At 32.1% G+C, this 15,131-nt stretch overlaps 1 protein-coding gene across 8 annotated transcripts in view; it reads right to left on the reverse strand.

Moving 5' to 3' along the window:
• LOC118183057 (calpain-B-like) overlaps positions 1-15,131 on the reverse strand; it is a 207,537-nt gene that overhangs the window by 5,018 nt on the left and 187,388 nt on the right. For all 8 annotated transcript variants that reach the window (XM_085806582.1, XM_085806581.1, XM_085806579.1 and 5 more), the window contains 3 exons: positions 9,315-9,393; positions 3,270-3,383; positions 1,807-1,865 (listed from right to left, as the gene is read on the reverse strand). In XM_085806582.1, the coding sequence (XP_085662708.1) occupies positions 1,807-1,865; positions 3,270-3,383; positions 9,315-9,393 (252 nt within the window). The remainder of the gene's footprint in view (positions 1-1,806; positions 1,866-3,269; positions 3,384-9,314; positions 9,394-15,131) is intronic.

Genomic DNA, 15,131 nt, shown 5'->3' on the forward strand with positions numbered 1-15,131 from the left:
TAATGTAATGGCTGTGACTTGCTTCATAATATTGCAGCCACTTCAAATGCTAACACTGGTACACTGGACACCGAAGCCGACATCAACAATGCAATCAGAGGTTTCACGGACTTTCTTCAAAAATCACGTGACAAAGCTACACGCAAGATCGCCGACAATTTTGACAAGCATAAACTTCCAATGCATATCGAAGAAGTTAATGCAGTACGTAACAGATTTCGAAATGTTTTAATAAGACATGGATCCCGAATATGAAGACGGAGATCAACAGATTAAATTTAAAAATTAAAGCGATAATTCAGGCACAAAATACTGCTACCTCGAATGATATAACTACGAATTTCAATCTGATGTTTCGTCAGCGGATCGTCTGATTGTCTGACAGCCAATTGCATTGCGGCAGTGATAAACAACGTTCAAATTCTGACCATATTGTACTGCGGTACTATAAGTGACTTCAAGAATAAATTAATCAGCACCATCATATTGGATATAATTTTCATGTTAAACAGATCGCTTATTCCCATATTTTTCGGTATGCTTTTCTGATCTGGAATGTTAAATTTATGTTAGGGTAGATACGCACATGTGGAAGGAAATACCGAATTTGTTACGCCATGTAGAAGTAGTTATCCAGCACTTCAAAACTTTGTCAGCCCAAAAACGACTGTGAGAAAATACAAGACACAGTGCCACCTTTTATTTCTCGTCCTCAAAAATGATTCACAAGTACGGACTAACATGTGTGAGGCTCTTCATGGGATTCTGTGAGACTCTTGCAAGAGTGGGATAAATTCTCGTCGAACATCAGAATAAACAGCAAAGCATCAAACAATTGAATGAAATTCGATGTAAAAAGCAGTTTCTCGTATGTAGTCGAAAAAAATAGCAAGTATTAAGGACCATCGCTATAATAGTTCAGAGATGACAATGCCTGGTGAATTAGGTGTTCTGCAAGATGTTAATTCCAAACTGTTATATCGCATTGGAACATGATTCAACAAATTGTCTACTTTCTTTTAACTATCTATTTTCAACTGGTATTTCTCAGGCTTGATGTTTTTTTTAATTTTACACTATTTTTAATATATTTTACCAAATATCAGCCAGATAAAATCCGAAACACTAGCGGCTTCTGTAATGCCGAAACCACTGTATGTTGTCATATTAAGAAAAAGGCTTGTTTATTGTCTATCATGATGGACTCAACAAACAGACGTTGGACGTTTAAATAAACAGCTCTGAACAACAATCACATACTTTCTGTGCAATAACACAGCAATTCGCATCTGATAAATTAACCATTTAATATATGTGTGATAACAGGAAAATTCAATTTTCCCCAATTCAGAGCCTTGTAGAAATATTTAACTGATCAAGGAGGGGGGATTCAGAAACTTAAACAAACTATCATAATCAGTATGGTATCCGAATATATAAACACATTCTAAACTAAACTAAACTCAGAGGCACAAACAGCCTTTGGAGAGCCATGGCCGGCAGTAGACCGTGGGCTCTGGGGTGCTTGAGTACCTTGCCTGGGCAAGTAGTCAGCTTATCGCAGGACCCCCGGATAAACGGATAAGCACATTCTAACTTTTTAAATTTCTTATTCATGGAATTTTAAGAATTTAAAACATTTTAAAATATTAGTTCAAGTATTTTAAATTTAAAAAATCCAGCTGTACTTTAAATTTAAGTTCGGTGATTTACCATTTATTGACTAAAAATTAGAGATACTGAAAGCATTTAGTACTTCTAATTTTAAGTTAAATGCTATTAATAGTTGTAACAAATAAAAGTTACCTCATCTAGAGTAAAGGTGGCCTTCAATGTTCTGCGAGGATCCCTTTCTTGGAAGGTTTCTAAAAAAGGGAACGAATATATTAAGTTACAATTTTTATACATTTTTATTGTAATGTTGCTTTAGAGAAAGAGAAATAAATACTTCTTAAATTAATAGTTAATTTTAGAGCATAGCATTCATGAAAGATGATTTCCCATTTTATTTATAAAAGTATAACAAATATTAAAATGCTTCTAATTTTTCCTCCAAATTTCAAGCTGTTTATTATGCTCTTTTTAATCATCTAGATATCAAGCAATCATCCAGTTATTCAAATTTCACACATGCTTTGAAATTTCCCTTACTCTTAACCTTTGAGCAATAAGTTAAGTAAGAAATCAAATATTAATACTGGTATATCAGAGTAACGTTATTTTCTGATTATATGTTGCCAGTTGATACAATATTGATTTTAATAATGTAGCTGTATAGTAGTAGTACTTAAGAGAAAAATCACAATAAAGATAATCCCAATAAATCAAAATTTTAGAGCAATAAGTAATTTATATCTTTTTCAAAATGTTAATATTACTTTTATTTCAACAGAACAGCAAGTTTATGTTATATCAACACATAAACATCTAAAATGGGATAATGGGCAGAAGAGACTACCACAGAAATGTCGCTGCTGAGCAAGAACTGAAGTGAACTGAGTGAACCTTACGAACTAAAGTGAACTGAGGACTAAAATAAAACCAGAAAGACTTAAAATCAGAACGAAAGGGGAAGCAGCCATGATTGCTGCTTATGTGTTTGTAATTAATATGCTTCTATCATTTAAAGTCTTTTGTAACTACTAATAAAGTATGTTGTGTTGTTAATGAAGCATCTCACATTTTAGACTGGATAGTTCACATTTTTAGACTGGATTTTTTAGAGTTCTTCTATCAAGCCGCACACCACAAAGAAGACAACCTTTCGACATATTTTATTGCTCTTCTAAAAGAAAACATAAAAGACCTGAAGCTGCAATTCCAGTGTAACGGCATAATAAAACTGAATATTATTATCAAAATAATCATCAATGAGCAGAATAAGTTGCAGTTATTCATGAGGCTTATTTTCTGGAATTTAGTGAATAGGAGACACAAATTTCTACCGTTAATAAAATTTTTCACTTAATGTTTACATAATAATAGTATCAATAATAATACTATAATCTATTAACTATTCAAAAATTAAATTCTATGTCGTAGGCATTAACACTCAGCGATATATTACTAATACATAATTATTATGAGGGTGTTTTAAAAATTTATTGAAGAACATTTGAGAAAGCAGTGATGAAGGAAAATTGCAGTAAACTTATTATTCAGTTATTTTCAATATCCAACATTTAATCTGCTTCAATAACAAGAATGTTAAAAGTGTTACTTTATACCTAAGCTCGACGAAATTTAAAGAAATAATGGTTAAAACTTACCTATCATGGTCTTTAGTTTGACAGCACACATAATAAAGTCATCAAAGTTGATTTTTCCACGTTTACCATAACGAAGAACTAATGCTCGTAAAACATGGAAGTTCAGACGGTATCCTACACATTGAATAAAAAATACAGTCACAGAAAGTCATAAAAAAGAGTCTCGATAATTTAAAAATACGTATCACTAATCTATATCTAAGCCAAATAGACTTAGGTATAGATTAGTGTTTTTGTAATAGTGTTAGAGCCGATTAAATCTTTTTTTATTGCAAAACGCTCAGCCTTTTAACAATTCATAACCTATTTTAACTACATGCAGGGACGTAGTTAGAGGAAGGCAAGGGAGACATCTGCCCCTGGGCGCAGCATCCAGAGGGAGCCAAAATGATTTGAAATTTTAGAACTAAGTATTTTCCATTCTTAGCAAACAGGTGGGGGTTAGAAATATTCATCTGTTCCCAGGCGCTGAAAATGCTAGCTACGACTCTGATTGTAGATTCTACACAAAAGTGGATAATATTTTTCAAATTCTTTTCTATAAGCGATTACTCCAGATAAGCATAATATGTAATAAAATACAATAAAAAAGGTTTTTAAACAGTAAGATTTTATTTAAAATGTGTATGATAATGAATGCATTAAAAGGATAACAACAACGTTATCCATATAATAACAACGAGTATTTTAATTGAAGCTAAAATAAAAAATGAATATCGCCAATTCATCATTAAGTGCAGCAGGATGGCAAACTTCGTCATGGCCAAGATGGCAGGCTCAAAAGCAATTTTCCCGCAAGAAATGCTTTCTGTCTCATCTGCTTCAGTTTGCAGTACATTTCTTTGAAAAAATGAAAAGAAAATCACTCAATGAATATTTTTTATTCTTACTTTAAAAGACGATGAAAAGTTTGTTTCATAATGTGTGAAAATTTCAAATCCAATATGTTTTTCGATGCTGAAACTTAAAAATCATAATCTCAAATTGTGAAAAAAATAAAGCAACTTTCGAAATTTCGCCTAAGAGTCGGGAATTAAGTTACAACTTTCATACAAATTTTATTTTAAAGATTTTTTGTTTGCTATATCATATGGCACAAACAGTAAATTTCTGAGATTTTTAAGTATATTTGTTAAACCATGATATAGGCAAAAAATCGTTTATACATTAAACAAAAAAAAAAAAAAAAAAAAATGCTTCACCACATTGCATTGTCATCCAAAAACAGCGTGTACTCGACAGCTTATCAGAAAGTAAGTTAAAAATCGATGACAAAATTCCACTTCTAGTAAAACGCCATGAGTAAGCGAAATAAAAGCTTATAAAAAGGCAAAAATCAGCAAAAGGAGTAGAGTAATGCAAATTAAGCCCGTACAACAGTTTCAACGGCCAACAAAAAATATATTCTTTTTCAGCTGCCCAAAACCTGAAAATTGTTTTAAATCAAAGCTGTGAAAATTGTTAATTTTATTAAAAGCCGAGCTTTAAATTCAAGAATAGTTACGATTTTATGCCAAAAGATGGGCAGTGAACATGAAACACTTTTGTTATATTCCGAAGTAAGGTGGTTATCCAGAGGCAAAGATTTAAATCGTCTTTTTGAACTTCGATCAGAAATTTAAAATTCCCTTGGCGCTTCAGAATTTGAATTCCAAAAATGTTTATTTAGTGAATTATGGTTGGCGAGTGTATAATCATATTTAGCTGATATTTTTGGAAAGTTAAATGAATTAAATTTAGGATTACAAAGACAAAGTGTTTATTTGTTTACAATTAGATAGATAATCGTTTTTGATTGATAAATAATTTCAACATGCATTTTCCCGAGAATAATGAAAAAGATATTCGATCAGAAATCCGTTTCGTTCGAATGTACCTGAAATTCTATCGTTCAGAAAAAGAACAATTGACAGAAATTTCCTGTGATCAAACTCTAACCGAAGATTTAAAAAATAATACCCTTATTAACTTTTGGCTGTATCGGAAAAAAAAATTAAAGGCATTTCAAATAGAGAAATTAAATTTTTATTGACTTTTCACACAACCTATTTGTGTGAACAAGGAATTTCTTCCGTGTTATATTTGAAAAATAAATACAGAACAAAATTAAAAGTGGATCCTAATTTAAGGTTAAAACTAAGTGAAATAAGACCATACGAAAAGAAACTGATCTCTTTTATACAGGCCTACATTTCACACTAAGTTTTAGAATTAAGGTAATATATGTTAATTTTGATAATTAAAATTGTAATCCGTTTTTAATCTAATACTTTTTATGTGTGCATACTGAATACAAATAGCCAATAGGTTGTGAAAATGACAAAATATGTCTCTTTTTTTAATATTTCTATTGAAAAATTGAAAAATAATCATTGTAAAATGTAGTGGTGGTACTAAAGTTTTTCAGTTTTTATTTAGATGGTACGCGTTAGTCAAAAGGTTGAAAAGCACTCCTTTAAAGGATAAATAAGGACTAGGATTAATTATAAGGAAATATATTTTAAAAAGTGAAAAGCCTCCAAGAAATTTAATCTACTAACTAGAAATGTTTTTTGAAACGTCGGCAGAAGAGAGCTTGAAAATATGATTTTTCAGTCAACATGCATGCGCAGTGAATTATTTTGCGAACTTCTTTCTCAGGATCATACATTTCATGCACCTTTCTGCGGAATTTCAAAAATTATCTTGTTTAACCAATGTATAATTCGCCCAGACGTCTAGACCAGTAGTTCTCAAACTTTTTGACTAACACGTACCATCTAAACAAAAATTGAAAACCTTTAGTACCACCACTGTAAAGTACGACTACCACCACCACTCTTGAACAAAGCCCAAATCGCATAAATTTACGAGTGTTAGAGAAAAAACCTAATCATGATGTTGGGGTTTTAATTTTTTGAATTTAAATAATTAAAAATACTTTGCTTCTTTGTATACCACCTATATTTCTCTTGCGTACCACCGGTTGAGAACCCCTGGTCTAGACGGTATTTCAGCCGCTCAGACGGGCATCGTGGCTAGGGAAGGCGATTACGATACCGAAGGGCCCGGGTACGGCGGAGAAAGCGTGGATGTAAATTAACTGGACTCTCATAGGAGATAACGGCGAGATTTCCATTTAATATATATATATATATATAAAATCCCGATGCCAAAGAATATTATACACATTTCAGGAGTTGATATCCAGTAGTTTGCTATTGTTTATTTGATTTTAGTGAAATAGGCGAGGGCTATCTGTCTAGGCACGGGTGCCATCACGAAAAACATTCAAGGGTAACTGACCCATTCATATTCATTTTACTCATTCAAAAAAGAGAAAACTCCATGTATAGTCTATACGTTCGCCAGAAATCGAGCGTAGATCGAACTCTTAATGCTCAGCAGTTTTAAACCCGCATGACAATTGCCAGGATTTCATATCTGGAATAGAATCTTTAAAGATGTAATTACGAATTTAAGTAGTAGGATTGGGGGGGGGAGAAGATACAAAAGCCAAATCAATGGAAAATATGAACCATTTTGTAATTAATCTAAAGAAAGAAAAGAATATTAACACTTTATGATCGCTTAGAACTCGAAAAAAAATTTTTTCGAGAGATATCATTAATATACCATTAATAAAGCAAACACAAAATGGAAATTTTAGCTTTTTAAATAAACTAATTCATGGCAATGCTTATAAACGACAACAAGAACGAGACAGAGCACTTCATGGCTAAGCCTTCAGTCTGCCAAAAATAATTACCTCGAAAAGCAAAGCATGTTTGGTTAAGCATTAATTTAGAGCGCTGTAACGAGTCACGCTGCTATTTCTGTAGTTAAGTTTTGATGTTCGAAGTGAGTGATAAGTATTGTTAAGTAATGTGTGTAATGTCCCCATTATCGCCATATGAAAAAAATATTAATGTACCTGAAACTGTTTTCACTTATTTTTATAGACTGGTTTGGTTAATTATGGCAAAGCACACGAGGGCTATCTGCCAAAGGGAAGGGATACCTTCGTGGAGAACTTTCTAAGCGAAACTGGTTCTTACCTACTTTACCAAATGGCAAAAACCGCGAAAACGTCCATGCAGCTAGCCCGTTCCCCAGGATTCGAACCTCGAGTCGAATAACTAGTGTTCAGAGACTTTACCGCTCGGTCGCTTCATTTTTATAGAAGCTCAAACATTCAAAAACAATAGTAATCTGGTCACATAATTGTTTTATGTACAATAGGGACTACAAGTGAATTTTATAATCGATTCCAAAAGAATGAAGATTTAATTGCAATTTTTGAGACAGCCATGATGAAAGACCTCTAAGAATCAAAATAAGTGGACACTCATCTAAGAGTTTAGATATGCCTACGGTACATGGATTTTTACTCATATTAACTCTCTGGCCAACTTTATCACCTTTGGAAGCAATAACCACAAACGTAACTAGAACCAAATGTTTTAGAACATCACAGCATTTAGGAGTGGCAAAACATTTGGAATTAGGGGAGGCACTGGACGGCATAATTTAAAAGCTACAAGGACTGCATGAGCCAGCAAAAATCCTGGTAATAATGGATGGATAGCAAAAAATAGAAATAAAAAAATCTAAAAGTTTTCAGATTTTAACGGTCGTCACTCGCTGAGCTCGCAGTCTACCAGTCTGACAGTCTGCTGTTACACTTACTCCTATAACCCCCCATTTTTTGTTGTTGTCTTTTTAACTTTATTATTAAGCATCATTTTCTTAGCATTTACACCATACACAGTTCAACATTACAAAACTTTTAAAAGCAGCATAGCAGTATGCGTTAGAATTCCCGATGCAGCGATTCCCAATGTTGCATACATTATCGTGTTTTTTTCAGTCTTTTGTCAGTTTATCATATCGGTGTTCAGTTTTCTCAATAAGATGGCTCTAGAAACTTTTTTGTTGTTCTTTTTATTATTAACATTATGTGTATTTACTTTATTTCACACTTTGACTGACACGTTACCCGTATTCGGGTCATCCGAATTCGAGTGACAGTTCTTTTAATACTTACGAGCTAAAGTAGGTACTTGAAGAAAAAAAAAAAAAAAAAAGATTGTCGATTGTTGAAAGAAAGAAACAAACAGGATTGTAGCCGATATCTCAATTTTTCCGTTCGCTAAACTGAAGTGTACTTACTTTTGGTATTAAAATTGTGTTTCTTCCTATGCAACTAATTCTTATAAAATACGGTCAGTATTACCGGTCAATACGGTCACATTTATATTCACTGCATTTATCAGTATTCAAATCAGAATTTGAAGATGTAATTTTGTTTATAATTAATTATCATTCTGAAAATTTCGACTGTTCCTCACCGGTACTATTCGAATCCTTGTATGCCTCGCAACAGGTTTCTTGTTCACTGCTATATGATTCACTTAAAAATTACTCTTTCAGTTTCCTTAGGCATTGCAAAATGTTGGGGCAACAATTTTAATCCCCAAAAATTTCAACCATTTGTCATTACATAAAAAATATTTGGAAAAGGAGAAATAATTTTCCAATCTCACACCCTTTCTTGTATATTTCATTCTTAAGGAAAGATTTTTAAATTTAATATATGTCAAAAAAGTTTCGTTTTAGAGGTTCTAAACTCCTACGATCAGAAACAGCTGACATCTGGTAGCCGCGCTCTTGTTCTAAAGGATTTTTCTTATCGTTGAATTTTTTAATAAAAAATTCGTTAAAGTTTTACAAAATATGAAATAGATAATAAAATTAATTCGAAATTCAAAATTCGAGCTTCCTGGTGCTCATGTTCGGGTGAAGGACTATGTTATTCAGAATTGGATGGCTCTAGGTAACGCTGTTTTTTCACGATGCGAGAAACATGCATACATTCATGCAGATTCTTCATTATTTAATTTCTTTAAATATAATAGAGGGTGATAAAATTAGGTGGCAACAATATGAAAAGTGATGCAAGCCTTTAAGTAATCATGTTCAAACTGAAAGCAATTTAATATACGGAATATATTAAATTGCTTTCAGTTATATACGGAAACAGATTTACGAACGCTTCCTACTTACCTGCTGAATGTAAAGCAGCTCTGAGTTCAATCGTGTTCAGTGATCCTGAGTGATCAATATCGTACTTCTTAAACACGTTCTGAAATGGATAAATATGCATATTAAAGACACATCCAGTCTTAAAAAACATATTCATTTATAAAATGCAAAAGTAACATATTAGAATTGATTGTTACAACCAACATCAGAAAATAATTTATTCGGAAGGGGGTATAATTTATTCAGTAATAATTCTTTATAGCACCACCTCAAAAATTAAATATTTGTTTCGGTAAAGCCTGCGAAGGCTATCTGCCTAAAGGAAGGGACGTCTTCGTAAAGGACTTCATGTACATTACATATAGGAAAAACTGAGGACTTAAAAGATCCCTATTTATAACTGGGAAAAACATTTCCAAAGTGCAAACAATTTTAAGACAGTTATTTGGCTTACGTTAGTCACTGATTCTTTAGAATACCAATTTCTTAGATAAATATATGAATTGATACTATTATTTTACTACTGTACTAAAATATGCTCAGTTAAAAGTATAATATTTTATTTCCTGCTTAAATTTTTAAACATAAGTTTTAAACATAAGTTTAAATTTAAAACATAAGTTTTAATTGAATATAATTATTCAATTAAAAAAAAAGTTAACTATTATACGTTTCAGTTTACAAAGAAAGAAAACAAAGTTTTTTTACAAAGATAGAACTGGAATTGGGCACTGAGACTCAGATTTTGGACATTTTTTTTTTCTTTTTCTTTCTTAAATATATATATTTTTTTATGGCCAGTCCCATTTTTTGATCATACGGTTGGGTAGGAGGATCGGGGCTGTGCCTTTATAATGATAATAATGATTCGTTTCAGTTGTAAAAATTATTGTTCTTAAAGTATTGAAAAATTATAATTTCAAGACTAATAGCAAGCAAATATTCAAATATTTAATCATGAATGCACTGATAGAATTTTATCTTTTTAGACTGATATGAAATAAAATTACATACATTTAACCCAAACGACTTAACAGATTAAATACAAAAATAAGTTTCTGAGAGTATAGATGCTACTTTTGGTAGAATTGGTATTATTTTTATTTACAATGAAAAAAAGTATAAAACAATTTAAATTATGTGATTTTTGTATAAATGCATTATAATTTTTTTTTTTTTTTTTAGCTATCAAAGCATTCAAGGACATTTATGCGCAACGTAAAATAAAATAGTGGAGCTGCTAAAAATGAGATATTAAACCAAAATTGTCAAGCAGCTATTTAATGGAATTTTATGTTATAATTCCTTCAACATGGCAATGAAGTATGCGACGTCATTTAAGTCATTTGGAGAAAAAAAAAAAAAAAAAAAAAAAAAGAGGCCGTTTAAAAGAATCTATTTAAATTCCAGTCAGACAAGTTTATTTCAAAAATCTGTTGTTATCAGCTACGATCACAGTCAGTAGCCACAAGTGTCAGCAGCTAATTCTATCGAGTTTGGAGAAGCCACCAAAACTTACTAATTAAGTTAGATATTCTAAGCAGATTTGATTTAGAAGCATATTTCCTGATCCATTCGATGGCTTAAAAATCCTGCAAGAAACCCGTAAAATATCCTTCAGCATTAAATCACACCATACTCCTGTTGTATTTGCTTTTATATTTAGTGAAATTCTGGTATCTTTATAAATTTTATGTGGGATTAGAATCAATGTCCTGAACGGACTTGGTTATTAGGATAATTACAGCTTTTTGGTGTATGCATTTTTTCTAACATTAAAAAATAAAATAAACCTAAACTTCTGAACCAAAATTTTCGGCGATGCTGCCTACGCCTGCCGGAGACCCCATGTTAGACTCTTGAACATTGTATTAAATGCGAAAAGCAATTTAAACCTTGATGTGGGGCAGGAAACAAAGAATATTGAAAGAGATGTAAAAAAAAAGAAACTGATTTAAAATTTAATAGTGAAGAAATTCAAAAGTTAAGGTTGAAAATTCCCATGAGGGCTATCACAGCACATCAAACAACAGGCTATAGGAAATTCTATCCCAAGACTGTGGCGTCACCTATCGGTCATTTTATCAGTAAAACTTCTGAACTTAATATTGTTATTTAATCAACAGTACTAGTTACAAGATGTTAAAATATTGATCGATGTCAATTTAAGGATACCATCTGTTGCGTCAAATAAATGAAATATATTGATTAAAAAGTGTTTCTAAAAGACTCCTTTTCAAACTTTTTCCTAAAACCAATGATGATCATAGAGGAATCACCAATTATCTTGAGGCTAAAAATGTCGAACATTATATTATTCAAAAAAAGATGGACAAACCCATTAAAGTAGTTATTAGAGGCCTATCAATTGATTGTTCAACAGACGAAATTAAAGATGAACTTTTGAACTTGGGTTTCAAAGTAAGAAAAGTTGAACAATTGCATCGACTCGATCGCGTGCACCAATGCCTCTCTTCCAAATTCAGCTAGATAATATTAAAGGTGTCGAGAAGGTTTATGATATTACATACTTCATGTTGTTTTACGTTGAAATCGTTGAATACAAAGTGAGTGGGGGTGTTGTGCAATTCACAAATGCCAACACTTTCACCACCATTTTGATTCTTGTAAATTTAATCCGCGCTCCGTAAAATGCGCAGGCCCACATAAAACTTCAGACTGTTCAGCTAAGAAATTAGCTGTAGTTAAGTGCTGCAATTGCCTGGAAACAGGACATACAGCAAACTACAGGGGTTGTTCAAAGTTCCCGAAACTGGTTAAAAATACTACCAATATCAGTAAGGTTAGTAATACTAACAATATCAGTAAGTTAATAAGGAGAAATCTTCTCAGGCTACTCCTGGAATTTTTTATGCTAACATCACCCAAGGTATTAAGAAAAGCCCACAAAATCCCACGACTGAGTTTAAGAAACCAGCAAAAAACAGGGTAAAAACAAAGATTTAGGTATAAATGCCCTCTCAGATATATTCAAGTTAGTTAAAGAAATATATAATATGTTCAGAGGTTTTTCCATTGCTAATATTCTTCAGAAAATCTCAGGCTGCAGATAATTCTTTTGACAAAATATTTATTCTGTTTAACTTGTTTGAGGAAATTTTCATGAACAACACTAATTAATGGTGTCCAAGTCTTATTTTATTAAAAAAATGGTTATGTACCCCTTTATGTACAATGATTATTTATGTACCCCTTTATGTACAATGATTATATATCCTCGGTAGCAGTGCTCTTTCTTATTTATGTATTTCGCATTACTAACTAAGTCACCACAAGCTCTGCACCTTGCCATGTATAACTGTATTTATTTGTCCACTACTGATTATTAGTTCCCAGCTCGAATGTTTTTCTAGATGCACAACTCACAACCATTAACCAGTACTTATTTCTTCACATTTTTACAAATTACTAACATTGCATTAACCGCCACGGAACACGGTCCAAGAGAGATTTCTTCCATATGATAGGGTGTTTAGCAGCAAAAATAATAAGTTCTGAAATTCGAGTAATTCTTCAATATGATTTAAGCAAAAATTTAAAATGAACATCAGTTTTCCATACACGAAACATAAAGGTAAATACATAAAGCTAGTACATGAAGGGGTACATAAAAATGTTATTAAAAAAATTTTTCTAATAAAATAAGACTTGAGCTGATAAAATAAGACTCTTCTAAATTCTTTATTCACTTTTTGGCACTTTAATGTGAACTGTTATATTTGTATAATTAAGATCAGCTCAAATTTTCGATCTGGGGTAGAGCCTTCGGCCCTGGCACCCAGGTGTTCTGACACCGCTCCACAGGAGGGAAATTACACTGATATGATAACTGCTGGACTTCTTCAGAATGCCTAAAACTGCTGTACCCTTGCAACTTAATTTCTGTGTGATATCTTGACATTTTTTTCGACATATTTGGGAACTGTTATAAGATGTTCCTCGGAAAGTAAACTTTTTAATATTGAGAGAGAAAACTGATGTTGATTCTGGATTTTTGCTTAAATCATGTTGAAGAATTACTCGCATTTCAGAACTCTATTATTTCTACTGCTAAACATCCTATTCTACGGAAGAAATCTCTCTTGCACAGTGTTCCGTTGTTGTTAATCGAGATCATTTGTATGCGTAAAGTATTAAAAGCAATTAGAAGAAGCTATCAAAGAACAAAAAATGCAATTTTAAGACATATTTTCGGAAACAATTATTTAGATATGGCTAAAATATATGCCTTAGAGGAAAGGAACTTCAAGGATATTACTATGCAAAATCTTTGGGAGAAAATTTATACATTCGGTGTCAAGAAAGAATTTTTCGAAAAGTACTAAGGTTTTAGAACTTCCGTCCAGGCAGGTTACTTCATTTTCTGGGGATAAAATAGACGATATTCTGAAACGGTTATCTCCTCTTGACAGTTTAGATAATAATAGGGAATTCCATAAATCTTTTTGCTTATGGAATAACAATTCCTTATGATACAGATAATTATGATTTTCCTTTTTCAATGCTGAAGTTAATGATGTTACAAATTTTTTAATAAATCGTTCATGCCAGATAATTACAAATGAAATGACCCGGAGATTTTACGATGTTAACCCATCTATCTTTCATAAGGATCAGAAACATTTTACAGCGGTAAGAAAGAAGCTTAAAATTGTTACTTTTCCTAAAAGTGCTCAAGCTGAATGACCTAGTATTGGAAAAACCAGATGTATTAGTCTCCTTCCTGTTTTAGTAAATGTCTCGATTAGGTTAGGTTATGTGAATATGACAAAGCACAATAAAGCTATCTGGTTACTGGCAAGGATGTCTTTTTAGAGAATTTTCTAAGGGAAACTGGTTTATATTCACTTACACAAGCGAAAAGTCTCGAAAATTAACCATGCACCAGCCCGTTCGTTTGCGTTGAACTACTAATATTCAGCGATCTTAATCACTCGGCCACTGCGGTTGGTAAATGCTTTGGAAACATACCTAAACAATAAACACTGATTGCAGAATTTGTTTGTCATTTGGAAAGGTTCCTATCGAAGAACTGCAAATCAAAAATTCAGTAGTTATGTTGTGTAACAAATTTCAGAGGAATATTTTCTATTCCTCAAATAAATGAGGAAACGTATGTTTATGGTTATATAAAATTTCTATGAATACTTACGGAGTTAAAACAGATGTAAGTGTATAGAAAGAACATTGCGTATATTCTATTCGTTGCGATAGAACAATTTCCTTGCGTAAATTTTTCTATATGCAAGGAAATACCGGCATTATTCCTTGCGTAAGGAATTTCATACGCGTAAAGGATTTGGGACTTACGGAAGAAAGTAAACTGATTACGTATAGAGAAATTGAAAGATTCCATTTACAAATCGGTCGAAGCTACAGAACTATTAATTACAAGGTTGTTTTCATTATTTATGGTATTCCGCTCACTGACGTTGAAATTTAAAAAAATTTTGCAATGAATGAGAGCATTTGTATGCACTTCTCGTCAAATTGTTTTGAACGCAATTTCCGTTTGCGCTTCTGCCACATGCTATTAATAGGAGCACTCTACCAATTGTTGCCTGTTCCGATGCTGTTCTCGAGGAGTACCAATTAATTTGTTTTATTGAAGAAGCAAGATAAATGGCAAAGTTGTGTGTGCTTTTGCTGTTTGTGAAGATAAACAAGAAAGAAACTTCAAACAGTACAGAATTAGCAATGATGGCTCTGTTTCTCAGGCTGAGTTGCTATAATTCATTTTCGTTGTTAAATGGATTAAAAATTCATGTACCAGTTTGATATCAATGAGCATTTTAATATATAGTAATTGTTTTTCCT

Source organism: Stegodyphus dumicola, chromosome 12 (assembly GCF_044657685.1).
Source record: "Stegodyphus dumicola isolate Sdum_Otavi_A_Nest chromosome 12, ASM4465768v1".
NCBI lineage: Eukaryota > Metazoa > Arthropoda > Arachnida > Araneae > Eresidae > Stegodyphus > Stegodyphus dumicola.